Source organism: Chiloscyllium plagiosum, chromosome 24 (assembly GCF_004010195.1).
Source record: "Chiloscyllium plagiosum isolate BGI_BamShark_2017 chromosome 24, ASM401019v2, whole genome shotgun sequence".
NCBI lineage: Eukaryota > Metazoa > Chordata > Chondrichthyes > Orectolobiformes > Hemiscylliidae > Chiloscyllium > Chiloscyllium plagiosum.
In genome coordinates this window covers 31617058-31637337 of record NC_057733.1, presented here as the reverse complement: position 1 = coordinate 31637337, position 20280 = coordinate 31617058, and the positions used below count along the sequence as shown (strand labels likewise).

Genomic DNA, 20280 nt, shown 5'->3' with positions numbered 1-20280 from the left:
AAATTCACAAATGACTGTGAAATCAAAATTTTACAATACATCAACATATTACATTAATATTCAAATGGTACAGACTGGTTTCAATTTTTCCCTTCTGGTTTAATTCTTTTTATTTAATGGGTTTATAGAATGTGGGGATCAGTGGTTAGAGTAGCATGAACTGGTCATCCCCATTTGCCCTTGGGAAGGTGTTGGTGAGCTGCTTTCTTGAACTGCTGCACTCCACATGCTGCATAGAAATTCACAATACCGTTTCTAGTGGAATTCCAGAATTTTGACTCCAGTGAGAGCGAGCCAAAAGTGATATAATTCCAAATCAGGATTGAGTGTCACTTGTGGGGAAACTTGCCCTCCCTTGTACATACTATGGGTTCGGAAAGTACTGCTGAAAGTCACTTGATGGTAACATTACTGTGGTGCACCTTGTAGATGGCACGACTGCATAGATGGCTGTGTATGTGTAACAGAGGGAGTGAATGCTCAAAGTGATGGATTGGGTGTCAATCAAGTAGGCAGCTTTGCCTTGGATGGTATAACACTTCTTGGTGTTGTTGGGGCTGCACCCGTCCACAAAAGTGGAAAGTATTCTATTTTCACTCCTGATTCATGCCGTGTAGATGGTGGACAGTGTCGGGAGACAGGTGGCAAGTTACTCACTACAAGAATCCTAGCCTCTGACCTGCTTTTGCAAGCACACAATATTTTATGTGGTTAGTGCAGTTCAGTTTCTGGTCAATGGAAAATCCCATGATTTTGATAGTGGGAGATTCAGAGATAGTGATGTGACTAAATGTCCAGATGTGATGGCTATTTTCACTTGTTGGAGGTGGTCACAGCCTGATACTGTATAGTGTGAATGTTACTTGCACTTATCAGCTCAAGCCTTGATGTTGCCTAGATTTTGCTGCATCGGGACACTAACTGTTTCAATACCTGAGGTCACGAATAGCGCTGAACATTGTGCAGTCAGCTGTGAACATTCTCATTTCTGAATCTATGGAGGAGGTGTGGAGTAGGACATTGCCCTGAAGAACTCAGACAGTAATGTCCTGCAGCTGCAATGATTGACCTCCAATAACAATAAGTTAGGTAGGACTCCAACCAGTGCAGGACCACCCCCACCCAACTGCCCAGATGTTAAGGGCAGTCTTTCTCACCATCCCTCTGGCATTCACCTCTTTTGGCCCTATTTGGACCAACATATAATGAGAGCAGGAGAAGGGTATCCCTGGCAGAACCTAACTGGGTGTCTCTGAGCTGGTTATTTTGCAAAAGCATCTGAATAGCATCACTGATGACCGCTGCCATTGTTTCATTGATATTCAAGACTAGATTGAAAGGGCAGTAATTGCTAGGTTGGATTTCTTATGATTGTGTGTACAGGATACAAAGGGAAATTTTTCCCATTGTCAGTAGATGCCAGTGCTGGAACCGCACACGTACAGCTTGGTGAGGGGGCATGAAGCACAAGTCTTTAATATTATTGTTGGAATGTTGCCACATCCTTTGCAAAGTTCAACATCTTGAAGTTGTTTCTTGTTACTGTATGGAGTGAATCAAATTGGTTGAAGTCTAGCATCTGTGAAGTCAATGACCTCTGGAGGCACTTCCATCCTGATTGTGTGATTGCTTAGCCTTATACATTGCATGTTACTTCCATTGCTTGGCTTGCAAGTAGTCCTCTGGTGTAACTTCAAGTTGCTACCTCATTTTTAGCCATGCTAATGCTGCAACTAGCATGCCCTACTGCAATTTTCATTGAACCAGCACTGATCCCTGAGCTTGATGATAATAGTCAAACGGGGGATATGCTGGGTCATGAGATCACAGACTATGGTTAAATACAGTTCTGCTGATGGTCCACAGCACCTTATGGATGTCTAATTTTGAGGCAGTAGATCTGTTTGAAGATGATCTAATTTCGCACAGTGGCAGTGCCATACAACATCATGGAGGGTGTCCTCAGTGTGAAGATGGGACTCTTTCTTCACAAGATCACCGCCACTTGTACTGTCATGGTCAGATACCTCTGTGATAGGCAGATTGGCAAGGATGATTTCAAGTATTTCTTAACCATCTTTTGGTGGTGGTGTACATAGTGATCAGTAGAAAGTTTCCTTCCCATGTTTAACCTAAAGTCTTGAGACTTCATGGGGTCCCAAATCAATGTTGAGAACTGCCAAGGCAACTATACACCACTGTACCGTTATCTCTGCTCGGCCTATCCTGCCACTGGACAGGACATATGCAGGGATGGTGATGATGGATTTTGCTATAAGACAATTGCTAGGCAACTCTCTCCCTCATATCTTTGCACATTAATAGGGTTGCACTTACTGAGGCCCACTAGAAAACTGCTATTGGTAGCAGGGATTTTTGTTTTTGCATTATTTATCATTGAAGCAAGGTAAATCAACTTAAAAGTTTACACCAAGTAGCAAAGGTATAGGGCAAAGATACAGTGCAGTATATTGCCAAAATTGGAAAAGATAAAAGTGCACACAAACTCAACTGGAAAAGAGAGATAAAATTTAGATTTCAAAAGCACAAAGGTTGTGGGAGGAATAAAGGAAGTGCCACTGTTTAGGGCTCTTGGGATAGAACAAGTTCAAATAGGTGACTGGGTTTCAATAGGATGTAAATTTGAAGAGGAGAAATAATTTCCCCAGATATTCCCCAGACAGAATCACTGAAGTATCACAGTGCAGGAGGAGGCCTTGCAGCCCATCATGCCTACACCAGCTCATTAAACGAGCATCATTACTTAGTGCCAATCTCCTGCTTTTCCCTATATCCTTGCACATTGCTTTTTATTCAAAGAATCAGGCAACGTTCTCTTGAATGCTTCAATTAAGCCTGCCTCCACCACACTTTCAGGCTGTGATTCCATACCTGAACAACCTGCAAAGTAAAAATCGGTTTTCCTCACCACACTCTTACTTCTTTTGCAGATCACTTTAAATCTATGCCCTCATCTTCTTGTTTCTTTTACAAGGGGAACAGTTTCTCCCTAACTACTCTATCTAGCCCACTCTTGCTTCTGATAACCTCTTTCAGATCTCTTAGCCTTATTTTCTCCAAAGGAAACACTCCTAACCTCTTCAATCTGTCCTCATAACTGAAAGTTCTTCATCCCTGGAAGCATTCTTGTAAACTACTTCTGCACAATTTCAATGCATTCATGTCCTTCCTATAACATGGCACTCAGAACTGTACACAATATTCCAGTTGAGATCTTGGTTTTCTTTTTGGCTTCAACTAGAATATTGAAAGAGATTCCTGGCCACAAAATAAAATGGAACTGCTTCGTAATGACAACATTGGCAGTTGCACTCTAGGCCAGAGAAGGTAATGAAGATTAGAATGTCAATCGGTGGAGCAGAATGTGAGCTGTAGCCAATCAGTAAAAAGATGTTGGACTTGTGACAGACGGGTCCTTAAATTGCCCACCGAAGACATGGTGTAAAGATTCAGCCATGATACTGCAAAAATAATGAATTGAAAAGGTCATTGTTAGAATGGAATGTAGTAAGGAGAGCAGAATCCTGTGAAATCTTTAAGAGTTAATAGAGAAAGATCAGTAAATAAACGTTCGCCTTCAGGATACATAGATAAAACAAGGCAGATAGACATAGTGCTCTAGAGGAAACCAGAAATTCTGTGGAAGTAGTTTTACGCGAACAGTAACTTATGCAGAAGTGCATAATAGCAATCTCTGTTCAACTCTTTGACCATACCATGAGGGGAAAGAAATAGGCCAGGATGATAAATATATTTATCTGATTACATAAACATTTTTGCTGCTTTGTCAGTCATTGAAATAGGTGATCCATGTTCATCAGCATTCATGATCTATCATTGTCACATTATATTTTTATAATGAATATCCCCATTCACTGTTTCAAATCTATTACCATGGCAACATATTCATCTACTTTAAAAAGGCAACTTGCATACTATATTAGATTGAATTTTGAATTCCACTCTAAATGTGGCAGAGTCCCAGAATGTACTGTTGGATACTGTGGACTTTCAAGATTGCTTGTTTTATTGATTTGTTAATATGCAATTACCTTGTGTCAGTGAATGTTGAGAGAACCAATGTTGATGACATTAGCAAATGCTTCCTTTCCAATGTAGTGCACATTTCTTTATCAGTAACTTTTAATAAGACCTGCACTTACTGAATTGACTTTGTATTAAACTAACAATAATTGCAATTGTGGATGACACTTGATCATAGTGATTTAAATAATCCAGCTAACGTAGCAACATACCGAGTGACTGTGGTATAAGTTGAAACTTTATTGCTGGAACAGCACAGCAGGTCAGGCAGCATCCAGGGAACAGGAGATTCGACGTTTCGGGCACAGGCCCTTCTTCAGGAATCTTTTATAAGGACACATTCCTGAAGAAGGGCCTGTGCCCGAAACGTCGAATCTCCTGTTCCCTGGATGCTGCCTGACCTGCTGTGCTGTTCCAGCAATAAAGTTTCAACTTTGATCTCCAGCATCTGCAGACCTCACTTTCTCCACTGTGGTATAAAACTTGTGACGAACACTAACTAAAGTACAGGTGAATACTATCTTTTTCCTAAAATGACATGGATCATTTAATAACTCAACAAGATGCATCAAGATGTAGCTTTATTGGCGAGTACTGGGGAGGTGCTTAAAAGTTGGACTATTATCCAATTTTACATGGAATTGAGTTGACACTTTCTGTGGATTCTGAGACCAGTTGTGAAGACCGGAGCATGCAAGCCAAAGAAATTTACCTCTGTGTAACTCTGACATTTATCCACTGGAAAAGGTTTGCTTGTTTTTTGTATTTGGTTTATATTTTCCAGTAGCAGGCCTAGCAGTGATCCTAACTCTCCAAACTGCTTTCCTTTGATGTTTTCCTCATTAGTAATGCAGATGTGGTGAGGCACTACAGAGAAATGCAGGCTCCTGTGGTTGCCCTGAGGACAGGAGAAAATTGGCAGAAAAGAAAAACCCATCTCCTAAGTTACTTATAAAGAATCTGCTGCGTAGCTGCTGTTCAGACTGAATTGCTCATTCCTAAAAAAACACCAATCTCCAGATCAGATGGGAGACACCTTTAATGTTGTAATGTAAATCAAATGTCGGACAGGTAAATTATTGGGCCAGTGAGAATGTGATTGTTGCATGTTTAAAACAATTATTTTTAATTTTGACCGTTCAATTTTCATTCATGATGGCCCCAATGTCAAGCTATTAACGCAGGCAGACATCGACACACACACAGTACTGGGTTCTTTGAACCTCATCAAAAGTACTTTAAAAATCCTGATGTTTCAGCTAACAACCGAGAAGATGCAGCAAAAGAAACACAAAGGAAAAGTGTACAAGTTGATTATTTGGCTATACTAAACATCTCAACAGCTCTGTACAATAAAGGTCTACATATTCTCTTCCTCAATTTTTACTGAACAAAGAAGAAGAACTCAATCTACCGAAAGACAGGCTGACTTGTAGTATTCAGCCAGGGAAATACAGTAAGAAACATGAACTGCACTGATTTTGAAAATGGGTGAAAAAAAAATCCAGAGGCTCATTTACAGAATAATTTCCTTTTGGCTAATCCATACAAGTGTTTGTGTTGCTATTTGCCTGGTTTCTGTTCCATATACTTTGCAGGTTCTGCATGTACCCAGAGAAACTGAGTCAAGGTAAAATCAACCTAAAAGTACTAGGTGTACAATACACAAAAATAATACAGAGCACCAGGTCGTAGGGAGAGCAGCAAAATATTTCACCAGAGATTAAGTTTTTGTACTTCTTCTGGATATGTCTGGAATTGCTATAGACATACATAATACATATTGCCCTTTCCTCTATTAATTTTTCAGATTCTCCAAGACAGTTGGCGAATTTCTTATTTACAGTTGAAAAAGGAGTAACAGACCTTTCCAATATGGTGTTACTCATGGTAGTGAGCAAGTTACTCATTACTATTAGAGAGTTGAGAGTGGTGTGCTGGAAAAGCACAGCAGGTCAGGCAGCATTGGAGAAGCAGGAGAATCAATGTTTCAGGCAAAAGCCCGCATTGCTTGATCTCTAGCATCTACAATCCTCACTTTTGACTATTAGAGAGTTCTCAGACCAGACCATTCTTTTGTTGTTCAAATATTTCTCTTTTGCCCCCCTTTGCTTCACTGCATTCAAAAATAAGCAGTTACACAAGTTGACTGAGATGTCAAAGTTTTGGTGTATTCTCCTTTAAGAAAAACCCTGTCAATTGTACTTTGTAATTAACTGAAGTAGATGGTTGAGTATGACTCTCTCCCACTAATTTTCATTCCTTTCCTGCAGCAAAGCAACTGCTGCTCTTTGCTACCTCTGTTTCAATAAGCTATCACGGATATATGATGAGATGAAGGATGAGGATTCACGTTCTGTTACTCCATGATGTAGTGCACTGACATGCCAAACTGCTATATCGTTGACCTACACAAGCTCCTAAGGATAAGACAGTAGGTAACTTCAAAAAACAATATAATTGAAATAAAATTGTTTTTCACTGCAGTCATGGTTGACTTGGGGATCTTGGAAATTAGGTTGTTTTTGAATTGTGGGGTTTTGGTCATGAGGTAAACTCTGGGAAAAAAAGAATGTTTGGTAGGGAGCTTTTTTTAGACCTTATGTACATTGATGGTAAACTTACACTAAACATATCTGTCATATATACTGAAAAGAGGTTTCTCAGACTCCAGCTGTTTTGCTGTATAATTCTAAAAGAATGCTAGGAGAGGAAATATCTCTTTCAAAAAAAAATTCATTATACGGAAGGGGTCCATTTGGCCCATGTTTGATTTGATTTGATTTGATTTGATTTCTGGTTTATCTCCAGTGCATCAGAGATAAAAGCTAGCACTCACTGTCAACTTCAGCTATCTTTTTGTATTCAAATTTCCCTCTTCTTTCGCCACATCCTTTTCATATATTTTCCAAATTCTGTTTGTCCAAAGTTAGTAATTTCCTCAAAAGCAGCTTGTGTGAAAAGTTCTATATTCTTTTTTGACAACAATCTGGCAGCTCCATAGTCAATTTTCTGGTGCCAGCTCACATTTTACTGATTTGAATTAATTTTCATGATTTACCATGATGGATTTTAAACTCCTAACATTCTCGAATCAGAGAATTGTTAGAGCACAGAAGGGTAATCAGCCTGTTGTATCTGCGCAGCCTCCCTGAAGGAGCAATTCACCTCTTACCTCTCCCCTTAGCTCTCCACTCACTCCCTTTTCAAATAACAATCTAATATACTTTTCAATGCATTGATTAAACTTGCCTCCACCACTCTTTCGGAACGTACATATCAGATCCTCACTGCTTGCTGTGTAAAAGATTGTTCTCATGTTACAAATGCTTCTTTTGCCAACTGTCTTAAATCTATGTCCTCTGGATTTCAATCTTTTACCAATGGTACCAGTCCCTTCTTATCTACTCTGTCCAAACCCCTCACAATTCTGAATACCTCTATCAAAAGACCTTTCAACCAATCAAATAGTCCTAACTTCTCCAGAGACATACAGAAAATAGGAGCAGGAGGAGACCTTCGAGCCTGCGCTGCCATTCAATATGATCACGGCTGATCATCCAACTCATAACTCTGTTCCTACTTTCTCACATAATCTTTGATTCCCTTGAGCCCCAAGAACTATATCTAACTCCTTCTTGAAACATTCAATGTTTTGGCCTCTACCACACATTTTGTGGAACAAATTTCCACAGGCTCGCCACTCTTTGGGTGAAGAAATTTCTCCTCATATCATTCTTAAATGGTCTACCCCACATCCTTAAACTGTGATCCCTAATTTGGACTTCCCCAACTTCGGGAATATCATTCCAGCCTTTACCCTGCTTAATTGGGTTAGAACTTTATAGGTTTCTATGAGATTACCCTCATTCTTCCAAACTCCAGTCAATATAATCTTATCTGATCCAATATCTCTTCATATGTTAGTTCTGCCATCCTTGGAATCAGTCTGGCAAACCTTCACTGCACTCCCTCCATAGCTAGAACATCCTTCCTCAGTCTGTTTTCTTCTATATTAGCTTATGCATATTTATTGAATACCTGTTTAAATGTACTGTTTGTTCTTTGAACCAACGAATGGTAGTCATCTATTTTATTGGGTTAAAAAAGGTGCAGTGTGTATATATGCTCTGTCTGCAAAGCACAGGGCTATGCATACTAATATGTAGCTTCTACATATGCTACCACACTACATGCCTGACTGACAACTTTAAATTGCTTTCCACTATAACTAAATGCACTCAGGATTATTTAGCAAAAGCTGTCCAATTGCACAATTACATCAAATGAATAACGTATGTCCAAAAGACAGACGGATCATATCAAACAGCGCATCTCTTCAGCTTTTCACAATGAGTAGAACACTGATGGGACTTAACCAGCCTGCATTTATGTTCTGATTATAAACTTCTGAACTTGAATAGCTATGGATTGAAAAAGAGTCAACAAAGATAAACTGTTACACACAAAACAAAGTCAGCAGTAAAAGTTTGTTTAGAATAAACTAATAAAGGGGAAAAGACAAGCTGTTACATGGGGACTGAAAGCAATTAGCCATTTCTGGGAGGGGGAGGAGGAGGAGTCAAGGCTACATAAACAAAATTGTTTTGACATCTTGATAATGGACTGCTGTATGCCATAAGGACAAATGACTGCACTGTAGAAGAATTTAAGGAGCTAACAACAGGAAAGCTGTGTCTTCAGACAGTTAAGGCCAAACTGAACAAAGAACAAATAAGTTACATTCAATAAGGAAGCAATCTGCAGACTCAAGGACTCCAGAAGAGCAATCAATATTTTGGACTAAAGAATCTAAAAGATAATCAATAATGTCACACCATGGATTTGAAGGATGAGAAAATGTCTAAGAATTCAACACTAACCTTTAAGTTAGATAAATGTGAGGTGCTGCATTTTGGAAAGGCAAATCAGGACAGGACTTACACAGTTAATGGTAAATTGTGCTGTTGAACAAAGAGACCTTGGAGTGCAGGTTCATAGTTCCTTGAAGGTGGAACCACAGGTAGATAGGATATTGTAGAAGGCATTTAGTAAGCTTTCCTTTATTGGTCACAGCATTGAGTATAAGAGTTGGGAGGTCATGTTACGGCTGTACAGGACATTGGTTAGACCATTTTTAGAATACTGTGTGCCATTCTCGTCTCCCCCCTATAGGAATGATGTTGTGAAACTGGAAAAGGTTCAGAAAAGAGTTACAAGGATGATGTCAGGTTTGGAGGATTTGAGCAATAGGGAGAGGTTGCATAGGCTGCGGCTGTTTTCCCGGAGCATTGGAGGCTGAGGGGTGATCTTACAAAGGTTTGTGAAATCATGAAGGTCATAGATAGGGTGAATAGATAAGATCTTTTCCCTGGGTTGGGGTAGTCCAGAACTAGAGGGCATAGGCTTAGGGTGAGAGGGGAAAGATTTAAAAAGGGACCTAAGTGGCAACTTTTTCACGCAAAAGGGTGGTGCGTGCATGGAATGAGCTGCCAGAGGAAGTGGTGGAGGCTGGTACAATTACAACATTTAAAAGGCATCATGATGGACCCATGAAAAGGAAAGTTTTAGAGGGATGTGAAAAAAGTGCAATCAAATGAGACTAGACTAATTTAGGATATCTGGATGGCATGGATGAGTTGGACCAAAGGGTCTGTTTCCGTGATGTATATCTCTATGACTCTAGAACACCAGAACTTTTCTTCAGTATAACTTCAAAGAACAACACTGCATAAGGATGAAATCCTGGACATCAGAGTCAGAAACTGTTGGTTGGAATTGTAGCTAAATTCCACCATAAAATCGGATCATAGCCAAGTTCAGTTGTGAGGTTGCTGCATGAAATAAAGTTCAAATCATTGTTTCAGTACTTGATTGTCTATGAGATTTCTTAATAAGTAACTGAATTAAAAGTAGTTTATGGTAAGTTACCCACAAAAAATGTCCAACATTAGATGCTATTCCATGATTTCTCAGTTACCGCCTTCACCAAATCAGAATCAACATGCCCGTTTAAAATTTAAACAAGCTTGGCAGTTATCAGTTAGTCATCATTAATTGGTGTATTATCCATTGCAATGCATCTACCAATGGCTTGCCAACCAATCAGTACTCTCCTGCTAAACAGTATTAATGTGGTTTTCCCTTTACACTGGTATTTCTTGCTGAGTACAATTCCTGACTAGTACAAATGAAAAGCTTCAACAAAATGTATTTCATTTTCCAGCAATGCACACTTTCTGTAGTATCAAATTAATAGTTCTATACCTAGCAATTTTCTATTTAAATATTTTATGATCTGCCTCTTTTACCATGTAATGAACCAGGGATCGGTCAGTTTTCATATCAAGGAAATTAATTAGTTTTTTTTAATATTTTCAAAATTAATGTAATTGGGTTATGACGATAAGACAAAAACATAAGCTGCTGGAAATACTAAGCAGATCTGGCAGTATTTATGGACTAATAGACAGTTAACATTTTACATCTGTGACCTTTCATCAGAACGTTTCGCTTACATCACTGAATGGATATCCACACTGGTTCTGTTGAAGTGAAATTCATCTACTCTTGAAACCTGAGCACCTCAAAATTTATCCAATATCCTTGAAATCTGTTACACGCCCTTCTGCATTCTCTGTCCTGGAATGCATGATATAATCTACTTGTTGCCAGATGGTTGGAATGTGGCAGTTGGGGGGGCCATGCTTTATAATCTAATATCCTACTCTTCAAAATCCTTTCCAAAACCAAACTCTTGCTCTTCCCTCAATCATTGCTTCCAAAATAGAAAACAAAACTTCATTCTTTCCTCTCAAGTTCTTAGGTAAAGAATATTCAGAATTCCTTGTAAATGTTGCAAAAAAAAGGCTTCTTATCTTTCATCTACTTCTTGAAGATTCTATCACATCTCCCCTTTCCTCCAAGTCATTATGTATTACACAGCAGTTTTACTTTACCCATGACTTTTCTCCTTGGAATCAGTCATAAAAGCTTCAAAGCATGGATCAAGCCAAACAATTTAATCACATAACATTTCTTTAAGATTACTAACATTCAGACAGTGATAGACAAAAATTAAAGATTGATTTATTGTTGTCACATTTACTGAGATACAGTGAAAAGTGTTGTTTTGTGCGTGAGACAGGCAGATCATACCATATGAAGTGCATCAGGGTAGACTGCAGAATACAGTATTACAGCTGCAGAGGAGGTGCAGAGAGAAAGATCAGAATTAACATTTGAGAGGGCTGTTCAAAAGTCTGATAACAGCAGGGAAGAAGCTGTTTGTGAATCTGTTCATACATGGGTATTTTATATCTTCCGCCTGATGGAAGAGGTTGAAAGAAAGTATAACCAGGGTGGGAGAGGCCTTTGATTATGTCGGTTGCTTTTCTTCCAAGGCAGTGGGAAATATAGATGAAATCAATGCATGGAAGGCTGGTTTGCATGATGGACTGGGCTGTATTCATGTCTCTCTGTAGTTTCTTGTGGTCTTGGGAATAGCAGTTGCAATATCATGTGGTGATGCATCCAGATAGAATACCTTCTGTCGTGCATCTATAAAATTGGTAAGAGTCCTTGTGGACATGCCGGATTTCCTTACCTCTTGAGGAATTAGAGGCTCACTGTGCTTTGTTGACCATCACATCGATTTGGGTAGACCAGAACAGACAGTCGGTGATCTTTACTCTCAGAAATTTAATGTTTATCTCCACCTCAGCTCCACTGATGCAGACAGGAGCGTACCCTGCACTGCTGAAGTCAATGACCAGTAACTTTTTTTTTACTGATGTTGATGTTGGAGAGATTGTTGTCTTTATACCATGCTGCTAAGCACTCAATCTTTTATTTCAATTCTATCTTGTCATTGTTTGACATCTGACCTACAACAGTGGTATCATTAGCAAACTTGTAAATGGAGCTTAGGCAGAATTTGGTCACATGGTCATGAGTGTATAAGGAGTATAGTAAAAGGGCTATGTTTGCAGCCTTGTTGAGCACCGATGTTGAGGTTTATGGTGGAGGAGGAGTTGTCACCTATTCTTACTGATTGCAGACTATGGGTCAGGAAGTTACAATATATTGCCAATATAGCAATATAGGCAGGCAAATCAAAAGACTAATGCAGAGATTAATCAAAATTTTTAACTTCTCTTCTTTTTAAGGTGGTATTTCATCTGCTATTGCAGGATGTTTTCAGATGTACTGATGATTTTTAATCTCGTAATTTAATTCACACTTGACTAACTAATCTGGAATGCCACTTCACTCATTAACAATGCGGCTACAAATTCAAAACCAACCTAGGCCTTTACTTGGACAGTTATTTTCTCATTCCTGTTTTCAGTCATTGTAACACAATTCTTCCTTTTTGTTCTTGAAAATTTGGAAGTTTCATTGCATACGATCAGAATGCACCACCCTGCCATAAATTAGTCCCCACTTACTAACTGAGTCAATGCATATATTATATCCAGTGCTGGACGGAGCATTGAGAGGGTTTCTCAGAACAAAACTTTATCCCGTGTGGAGTGTCAAATTCAAATAAACACTTTTATTGTTAGATACTAACCATGTTTCCCTTTTGGAATGGCAAACTAACAAAGATGAATCAAAGGATCAAAAATATTTATTCTCTTAGGAAATGTTACTTGAACATTCAGACATGTCACAAATACATGCACTCTTTTTCTGAAAGAGATTTGAAAGGATTTGATTAAATTAGTACAGTGTTCATCTTCCTGCGAGGATGAATCAATAGTTTGTAACCACATAGATGCCTCACTGTGGTTATGAAGGAGATCTCACAGAAACAACACAAAAGTTTAATATGCCTCTTTATACTGAACTTGTGCAATCTGACAGTCCTCGGCACTAACAAACATCTGGCATTCATTTAAAGAAAGGAAACAGCAGGGGATAGGGAAAGAGGAGAGAGGGGAAGGTATAGAAACTGAACAAGGAAAAACAAATTTAAAACAATGAGGCATTTTAAAAATCATTTCTCACACAGACTAAGACTTTAGATTAAGTTCAAGAAACAATGAGTGATTGATAACAATCAAAGGGGCTTAGGAGGTTCCATATTAAAATCAACAGAGCACCTCCTGTGAACCAACAGCTTTGATTTTACATGCATTTTACTCTCATTTATTGTCTGAGAGCACAGAACTATTTGAATTTCTTATTTTATTATCCTTCTTTCATTTGGGTACAGAGATCTGATACATCTTGCTATTGCTCCAATGGACTAGAATAACAATCCAAATATATAAAGCAATAGTGTATTCGATCTAGCGATATTTATAGAAAACAGATAAAATAAAACCAGAGAGTTAAGAGTTCCTGAGATAGAAGTGATATTTTGTTTACTACTGTTTACTCCTGAAATCCTGTACATAACTAACATTTAATCTTCAGGGCTTAAAGCCATACCTAAAATCAACTGAATCATTCAAATTATGGTTCTTATTAAATCAGCCTATTTTTGTTCAAGAAGTGCTGTAATTAGTCCCAGTTAAAGATGAGAATTCTAATGGGTTTTCTAGGCTAGTAGGCCAGTGTTGAACTGACAATTGCTCCAAGCTGGGACAGAGAGGGCTAATCCTGGCTGTCAGCTTGTGACTGCTATATTTAAATGTCAACCTAATTATGTTCCAAGGTATAGGAGATTTCTCCCTATCTCCTTTTGATTTCTAGCAAGCGGCAAGCTAATGGAGTCACTTTGAGGTAATCCGGACATAAATGAACACTATATAAATACCATCATTTGTTCAAAGTTGTTCAAGCCTAAACACCAGACAATCTGATCAAATCATATCTTGAATATTTTCTGGTTGCAAGTTATTCCCTTGATGATTAAATTACTGAACGTTAAAAGGTAGAGGGGCTCCTTCTTCCTTGCTTGAAGTTTTCGACTAGTCAGCAACCAGTAACATTTCATACCAAACACAGAGTTAGCTGCAGCAAATGTTGTCAAGAATCCTGGCTCCAAGTCAGATCTTCTCAAAACTGCTTAAAAGATTTTATGAGAGTAGCACAAATTTGCAGTATCTGTAAGACACACATGTTGGTGACTATGCTTATTAAGAATGATCTTCTCCCAAAAGGTGGACCAAATAGTTCCTATGTCACACTTCAGGAAAACAAATGAAACCAGTACAAAACGTCAATGGCCATAAAAATTAAAGGATCAGCTGACTGAAATCAAATAAGAACATAGGAACTGAAGTAGGCCATTCAGCCTCACTCCACATTTCCTGCGTTTAACCCATTTCTCTTAATACCTTAGATAGATTTTTGTTAAACAATCTCAGATTTAAGATTAACAACTGATCCAGCATCAACTGCAATTTCTGGAAAGAGTTCCAAAGCACTACCATCCTTTGTGTGTAAAAGTGCTTCCTAACATCTCTCCTGAATGTCTGGCCCTACATTTTAGACCATGCCCCCTAATTCTAGAATGTCAAACCAATGGAAATAATTTATCTTTACCTACCCTGTCTTTTCCTGTTAATATCTTGAAGACTCAACACTTAACCTTCTAAATTCTAGAGAAAATAAGCCTAAATTTATATAATCTCTTCCTAACTTAACCCCCAAAGTCCAGGTATCATTCTTGTAAACCTATGCTGTACTCTGTCCAAAGCCAATACATCCTTTCTAAGGTGTGTGGCCCAGATGAGCTCACAGTACAGGACTCCAAACGAGGTCTAACCAGGGTTTGTATAACTGCAGCATAACTCTATGTCCTTTTACTCTAGTCCTCTAGATATACTTTTTTTTATTAGATTACATTACAGGTGGATACAGGCCCTTCCAAACGAGGTCTAACCAGGGTTTGTATAACTGCAGCATAACTCTATGTCCTTTTACTCTAGTCCTCTAGATATACTTTTTTTTTATTAGATTACATTACAGGTGGATACAGGCCCTTCGGCCCAACAAGTCCACACCGACCCGCCGAAGCACAACCCACCCAAACCCCTACATTTACCCCTTACCTAACACTACGGGACGTGCACCACACAGTCAGTCAGTCGCCTGAGGCGGGAATTGAACCCGGGTCTCTGGCGCTGTGAGGCAGCAGTGCTAACCACTGTGCCACCGTGCCGCCCAGTCCTCTAGATATAAGGGCCAGCATTCCATTAGCCTTCTTGATCAGTGAATTAATTTATTGTTTAAAAGCAGTTTGTGAACTTTAAAAGCTTGCTTATTGTTATGTGCCAAAAACGTTCTACACCAAAAAAAACAATTTTGGCCAAATTACAAAACATCAGCACCATGGCACAAATTTATAAAAGATAAAGGAACAACTGAAATTAGATCTAAGAAGCCCTATCTCAAGGATTTTGCTCATCTCATTCTATCAAAAGCATCAAAACTGTCAATGCTTCAGTTTTGTCCATTACCTTTCCTGAACAATGATAATGCACTTTTAAAGCGATCCTTATAAGCAATTACTTACTGGGAGGAAAAGAAGTGTCACATTTAGGAAATAAACAACATTACTAAAATTCCACAATGCCAACTAAAATTGCTTAGTAATTCTGACACTGAAGAGACACCTTCAATGGAGAGTGCATGCCAGTGCAAACATATAAATGTTAGATAAAAACTGAAAGAACTGCAGATGCTGTAAGTCAGAGACAAAATAGAATTTATTGGAAAAACTCAGCAAGTCTGGTAGCATCTGTGGAAAGAAATCAGTTAACATTTTGGGTCGAATAACCCGAATTCTGAGGAAGGGTCACTCTATCCAAAACGTTAACTCTGATTTCTCTGAGTGCCAAACCTGCTAAGTTTTCCCAACCAAACATTGAAATAATTTCAGGGTTAGAAGAGATGCAATGAAAACTGATTTCCTACAAAAAAAAGATTAATTTCCAAACAGCTCCCTGCTCACTGAGAATGAACAACGATAATGTACTTTTTATAAGATCCTTTAAAATCTGTAAAAGTGTTTGATGTGACAAGCATTAGTAACTGGGAAATACCACAGTTTGCTCAAACAATCATTAAGATGGAGGTTAGAAGCAGAGGTTTGTGTATTTAGCCAATGCATCATGCAGTTTGGCAAGTTTCTTCTAACTTTATCCTATAGTAAGATTCAATCATTCACTTTTGACTTAGCTGGATTAAATGGGAAGCTGCCACAAATTGTATATGGAATAAAAGTTTCTTTACTTTAGCATTGCACAGCATGGAGTTAAGGCTACAGGTCCAAGCTGATTGAGCAGAGGCAAACAAGCATGCCAGCAGAATAATGTTCAGTGGTCTCAGCTCCCTTAAGCTGAGAAGGAAACCAGTGAGGAGACCCACTCCTCACCAAAGATTTCTGCTTAGATTTGTAAGTATATTGTATGATGATCGGATCAGGGTCAATCAGATTGCTAGACTTCACAGTTTGGATCACATAAAGAAAGATTCAATTGGACCTGGTGCAACACAATGATGTGAAATAGAGGCTAGCAACGGGAGAGCTTTTGCAAAAAAAAACCAAACCTGAACTGTATGTTTCTTGGCTTCGAAACAGCACTCACCTGTTCTTTTACTAGTGATATCCAGGTCTGATAAAGCAGATCCAATCGGGCTTTGTGATACTTCCGAGTAGTTTTTACCGCAATAAAAATATCACTGAGTTGCATGTTATGCCTGCTGTGCGGTGCGATGTCCCACGGGAGCGCTGCAGCTTTCTCCCAGGGTCCGGGACCTCGCTGATCTTTCACTGTCGAGTTCTTCGCAAAACCCTGCAGCCCTTTCGCTTTGATGTAAGTCCGGAGAACTTTGTCCGATTTTGCAACTTGGTGGCGGCTGTCCTCCCTTTTAAATGCGCTGCTGGAGTCAGCGATGGAGCTCCCCGCTGAAGCGGCTTCGCTTCGTTTCTCCTGTTTAAAGAGGCTTCTGTCCACGGTTCCATTTCCAAGGGTACGGGGGGTCTGTCTGAAGGGCTGCAGGGATCGAGAGAGCTGCAGATCCGAGGGTCCCCACTGCTGGAGTCCCATCAGGAGCAGAAGAGAGGCGCAGAGAGTCAGGGAGAGCAGGAAACAGAGTTTACTGTTTGCACTCCATCGTAAACGCATCGTCTGTGCTCAGCCTCAGCCCCCGGGGGCAGAGGAGCTGCCCTGCTGGCACTCGCACACGTCCAGAACCGCTCCCATGTCTGATGGGGACCCTGGAGGACCTTCTCCCACTGGCGACTGTCACAACCACAGACTCTCGACCCAGTTCCTTCGTAGCAGTGTTTGTTTCCAATTCCAAGGAACAACAAGCAGACAGTGAACATGCAAGAGCTCACTCCAGCTGAGCAAGTCCTTCCTTTAAATTGGATCGCCACCTCACGTGGAGGACTAGGCTGTGGCCAAATCTAATTTACACAGAATACAGTTGGTCTTTCCCACAGTTTAAGGCAGAACTTTTGACTCGTATTATCTAGCTTTTCACCCCCTATTGTGTTATTAGCCATAATTGTTTTAAAAATAAATAAATGAATGAATTGAATTTATTGTCACGTGTACCGAGGCACCGTGAAAAGCTGTGTTTTGCGAGCAATACAGGCAGATCAGAGAGTTAAATAGCATAGATAAGTAAATAATAGGTAAACTGCAGCAAAACAAAAAACACAGGTACAGATGAATGCTAAGCGTTTGTGAGTCCATTCAGTATTCTAACAACTGTAGAGTAGAAACTGGCTGGTGAGTGTTCAGGCTTCTCCTCGATGGTAGAGGTTGTAGAAAAGTATTGCCAGGGTGGGATGGATCTTTGAGAATGCTGGCGGCCTTTCCTTGACAGCGGGCCTGGTAGATGGATTCTATAGACGGGAGGTTGGCCTTTGTGATTGTCTGGGCCAAGTTCAACATTCTCTGTAACCGTCTCCGATCTTGACTGGTACAGTTGTCATGCCAGGCAGGGATACATCCAGACAGTACACTCTAGATGGCGCACCTATAAAAGTTGGCAAGGGTATTCACTGTCATGCCAAATTTTCTCAGCTGCCTGAGGAAGAATCGAATACTCTTGCCAACTTTTATATCTGCGCCATTGAGAGCATTCTGTCTGGATGAATCACTACCTGGTCTGGCAACTGTACCATTCAAGATCTGAGACAGTTACAGAGAGTGGTGAACTCGTCCCAGAAAGTCACAAAGGCTAATCTCCCATCTATAGAATCCTTCTACCAGGCCAGCTGTCAAGAAAAGGCTGCCAGCCTTCTCAAATGTCCATCCCATCCTTGCAATGAAAAAATCAAAACGAATATATAGAAAAATTAAGAAGAGATGTTAAATTGTTGGGAGAAATCAGTTCCAGCTGTATGAGACTGATTTCTGTTCAGAGCTGATGGAAATACCATCAAGTAAGCAAGGTATTCCTAAGTGCCCATTTAAAAATAGGCCCATTAAAGAAAACAAAATGTCCAAACTAGAACAAAGTACGGTGAGTACAATCTTTGTGTTGAATTTGATGTTGGTCCAATAAAGGTGATTTTTGCTGTAGCCATCAGTCTTGGGAAATACTGCTTGTGATGTTAGTGCAAAATCCTAATGGGGTTTAAATCTTAACTCTGATTATGATGAAACAGTTTCTTTAGTGCTAATCAATCACAATGCCTATTTTAGGAGATTTTCTAATCAACCTGTTCAGAGATGTTATTACACACACTTCTGGAGCATGTGGGACTTGAAGCTGGGACTCCTGGCACCACAAGAACCCACTCATACTGAGAATAGACATTTCCAAATTGCAACTCCTATAAAATTCACACAAATGAATCCAAGAGCATACTCAAAATGAATTGAAATAGTTCTCTCAAATTAATTTGCAACTTAATCTGCAAAAGATGGAATACGCTTTATAGCATTAACTTAAACTATTAATGTTTAATCGAGAAGAGATATCTATTGGTTCCAATGGCTGTGGCCTGATTTCTGGAAAATTGAATTTGAATGTAGCCATCAGTGCTCAACAAATTGACATACCACTATAAAATGTTTGGCTGCAGTCTTCATATAAGATATGGAGAATACACTCCATTAAAAGTGTTGAAGCTGGCATACACTTCTTGCTTTATACTTGGAGTGTCTCTGTTTTGCCATACACTAGTGTCACACCTTTTGGCATCCTTTAAATACTTATAAACAACTACCTACATAACTTTGGCTGGTTGCTTCCTCCGGTATGACCTCAGTTCCTCTCAGTTATGTTGTCATTGAGGTGTTTTCAACTATCAGCTGCTTCTTGCCAGTCTTCAATCATGAATTTGTTTTTCAGCTATAAAACGACCTTGCCTACAGGACGAAAGAATGTTCACACATTTTTCATTTGGCTAATCGAGCAAAACTTGCCTCAGGTCCCAGGCCAAATATCCAGTTCTATGTTGCATTCATATTTCACATTTAGTACAGGTGCAAAATGAATACTAAACCTTAAATGTAAATTCGAATGAAAATCTTAACCGACTCAAAAACAGCACGACACCATTTCCTTGACATTATCTCATTGCAAATATACACATTCAATCAGGCATACTTTTTTTATTTAACATTTCTCAATATGAAGGCAAAGAAAAACATTAAATTGTATTGGCTTATATACTTTCTGTTCTTTTTATTTAAGTTTTGTTTTTCACTTCAATTATCATAGGATTCAGTTCAGTGGGCGGCTCGGTGGCACAGTGGTTAGCACTGCTGCCTCACAGCGCCAGAGACCCGGGTTCAATTCCCGCCTCAGGCGACTGACGTGTCTGCGTGGGTTTCCTCCGGGTGCTCCGGTTTCCTCCCACAGTCGAAAGATGTGCAGGTCAGGTGAATTGGCCATACTAAATTGCCCATAGTGTTAGGTAAGGGGTAAATGTAGGGGTATGGGTGGGTTGCGCTTCGGCGGGGCGGTGTGGACTTGTTGGGCCGAAGGGCCTGTTTCCACACTGTAAGTAATCTAATCTAAAAAAAAACATTTCAGTGTTTTCACAATTGTTGTCAACATTCATCTGCTAACAGAAACTAGACTTGTAGCAAGGTGGGTGGCTAGCTGGTTGTCATGTATTGGGTGGAAGACCATGCTTCTGAGAAGCATTCCATCTAGTGTACTGCCTGAGAACTGGACAAAACTCAAATTTATTATTGTTACATAGAGTAAGTACATAAAATAAATTTGAATAATGTCCATTGAACTATCAAGGCTTGGCGTTTGTCTTATTGTGACCTCTGATTTACTCAT

General features: G+C 39.5%; 1 protein-coding gene across 3 annotated transcripts in view; it reads right to left on the bottom strand.

Annotated features, from left to right (window-relative positions):
- Positions 1-17354, bottom strand: part of LOC122562136 (beta-1,3-N-acetylglucosaminyltransferase radical fringe-like) — a 54402-nt gene extending 37048 nt beyond the window's left edge. Inside the window, exon 1 of one of the 3 annotated variants that reach the window (XM_043714715.1) lies at positions 16611-17354. In XM_043714715.1, the coding sequence (XP_043570650.1) occupies positions 16611-17150 (540 nt within the window). In that variant the 5' untranslated portion in view covers positions 17151-17354. The remainder of the gene's footprint in view (positions 1-16610) is intronic. The other 2 variants (XM_043714714.1, XM_043714716.1) reach the window with 2 other exon arrangements.
- Between the last annotated feature and the right edge of the window lie 2926 nt (positions 17355-20280).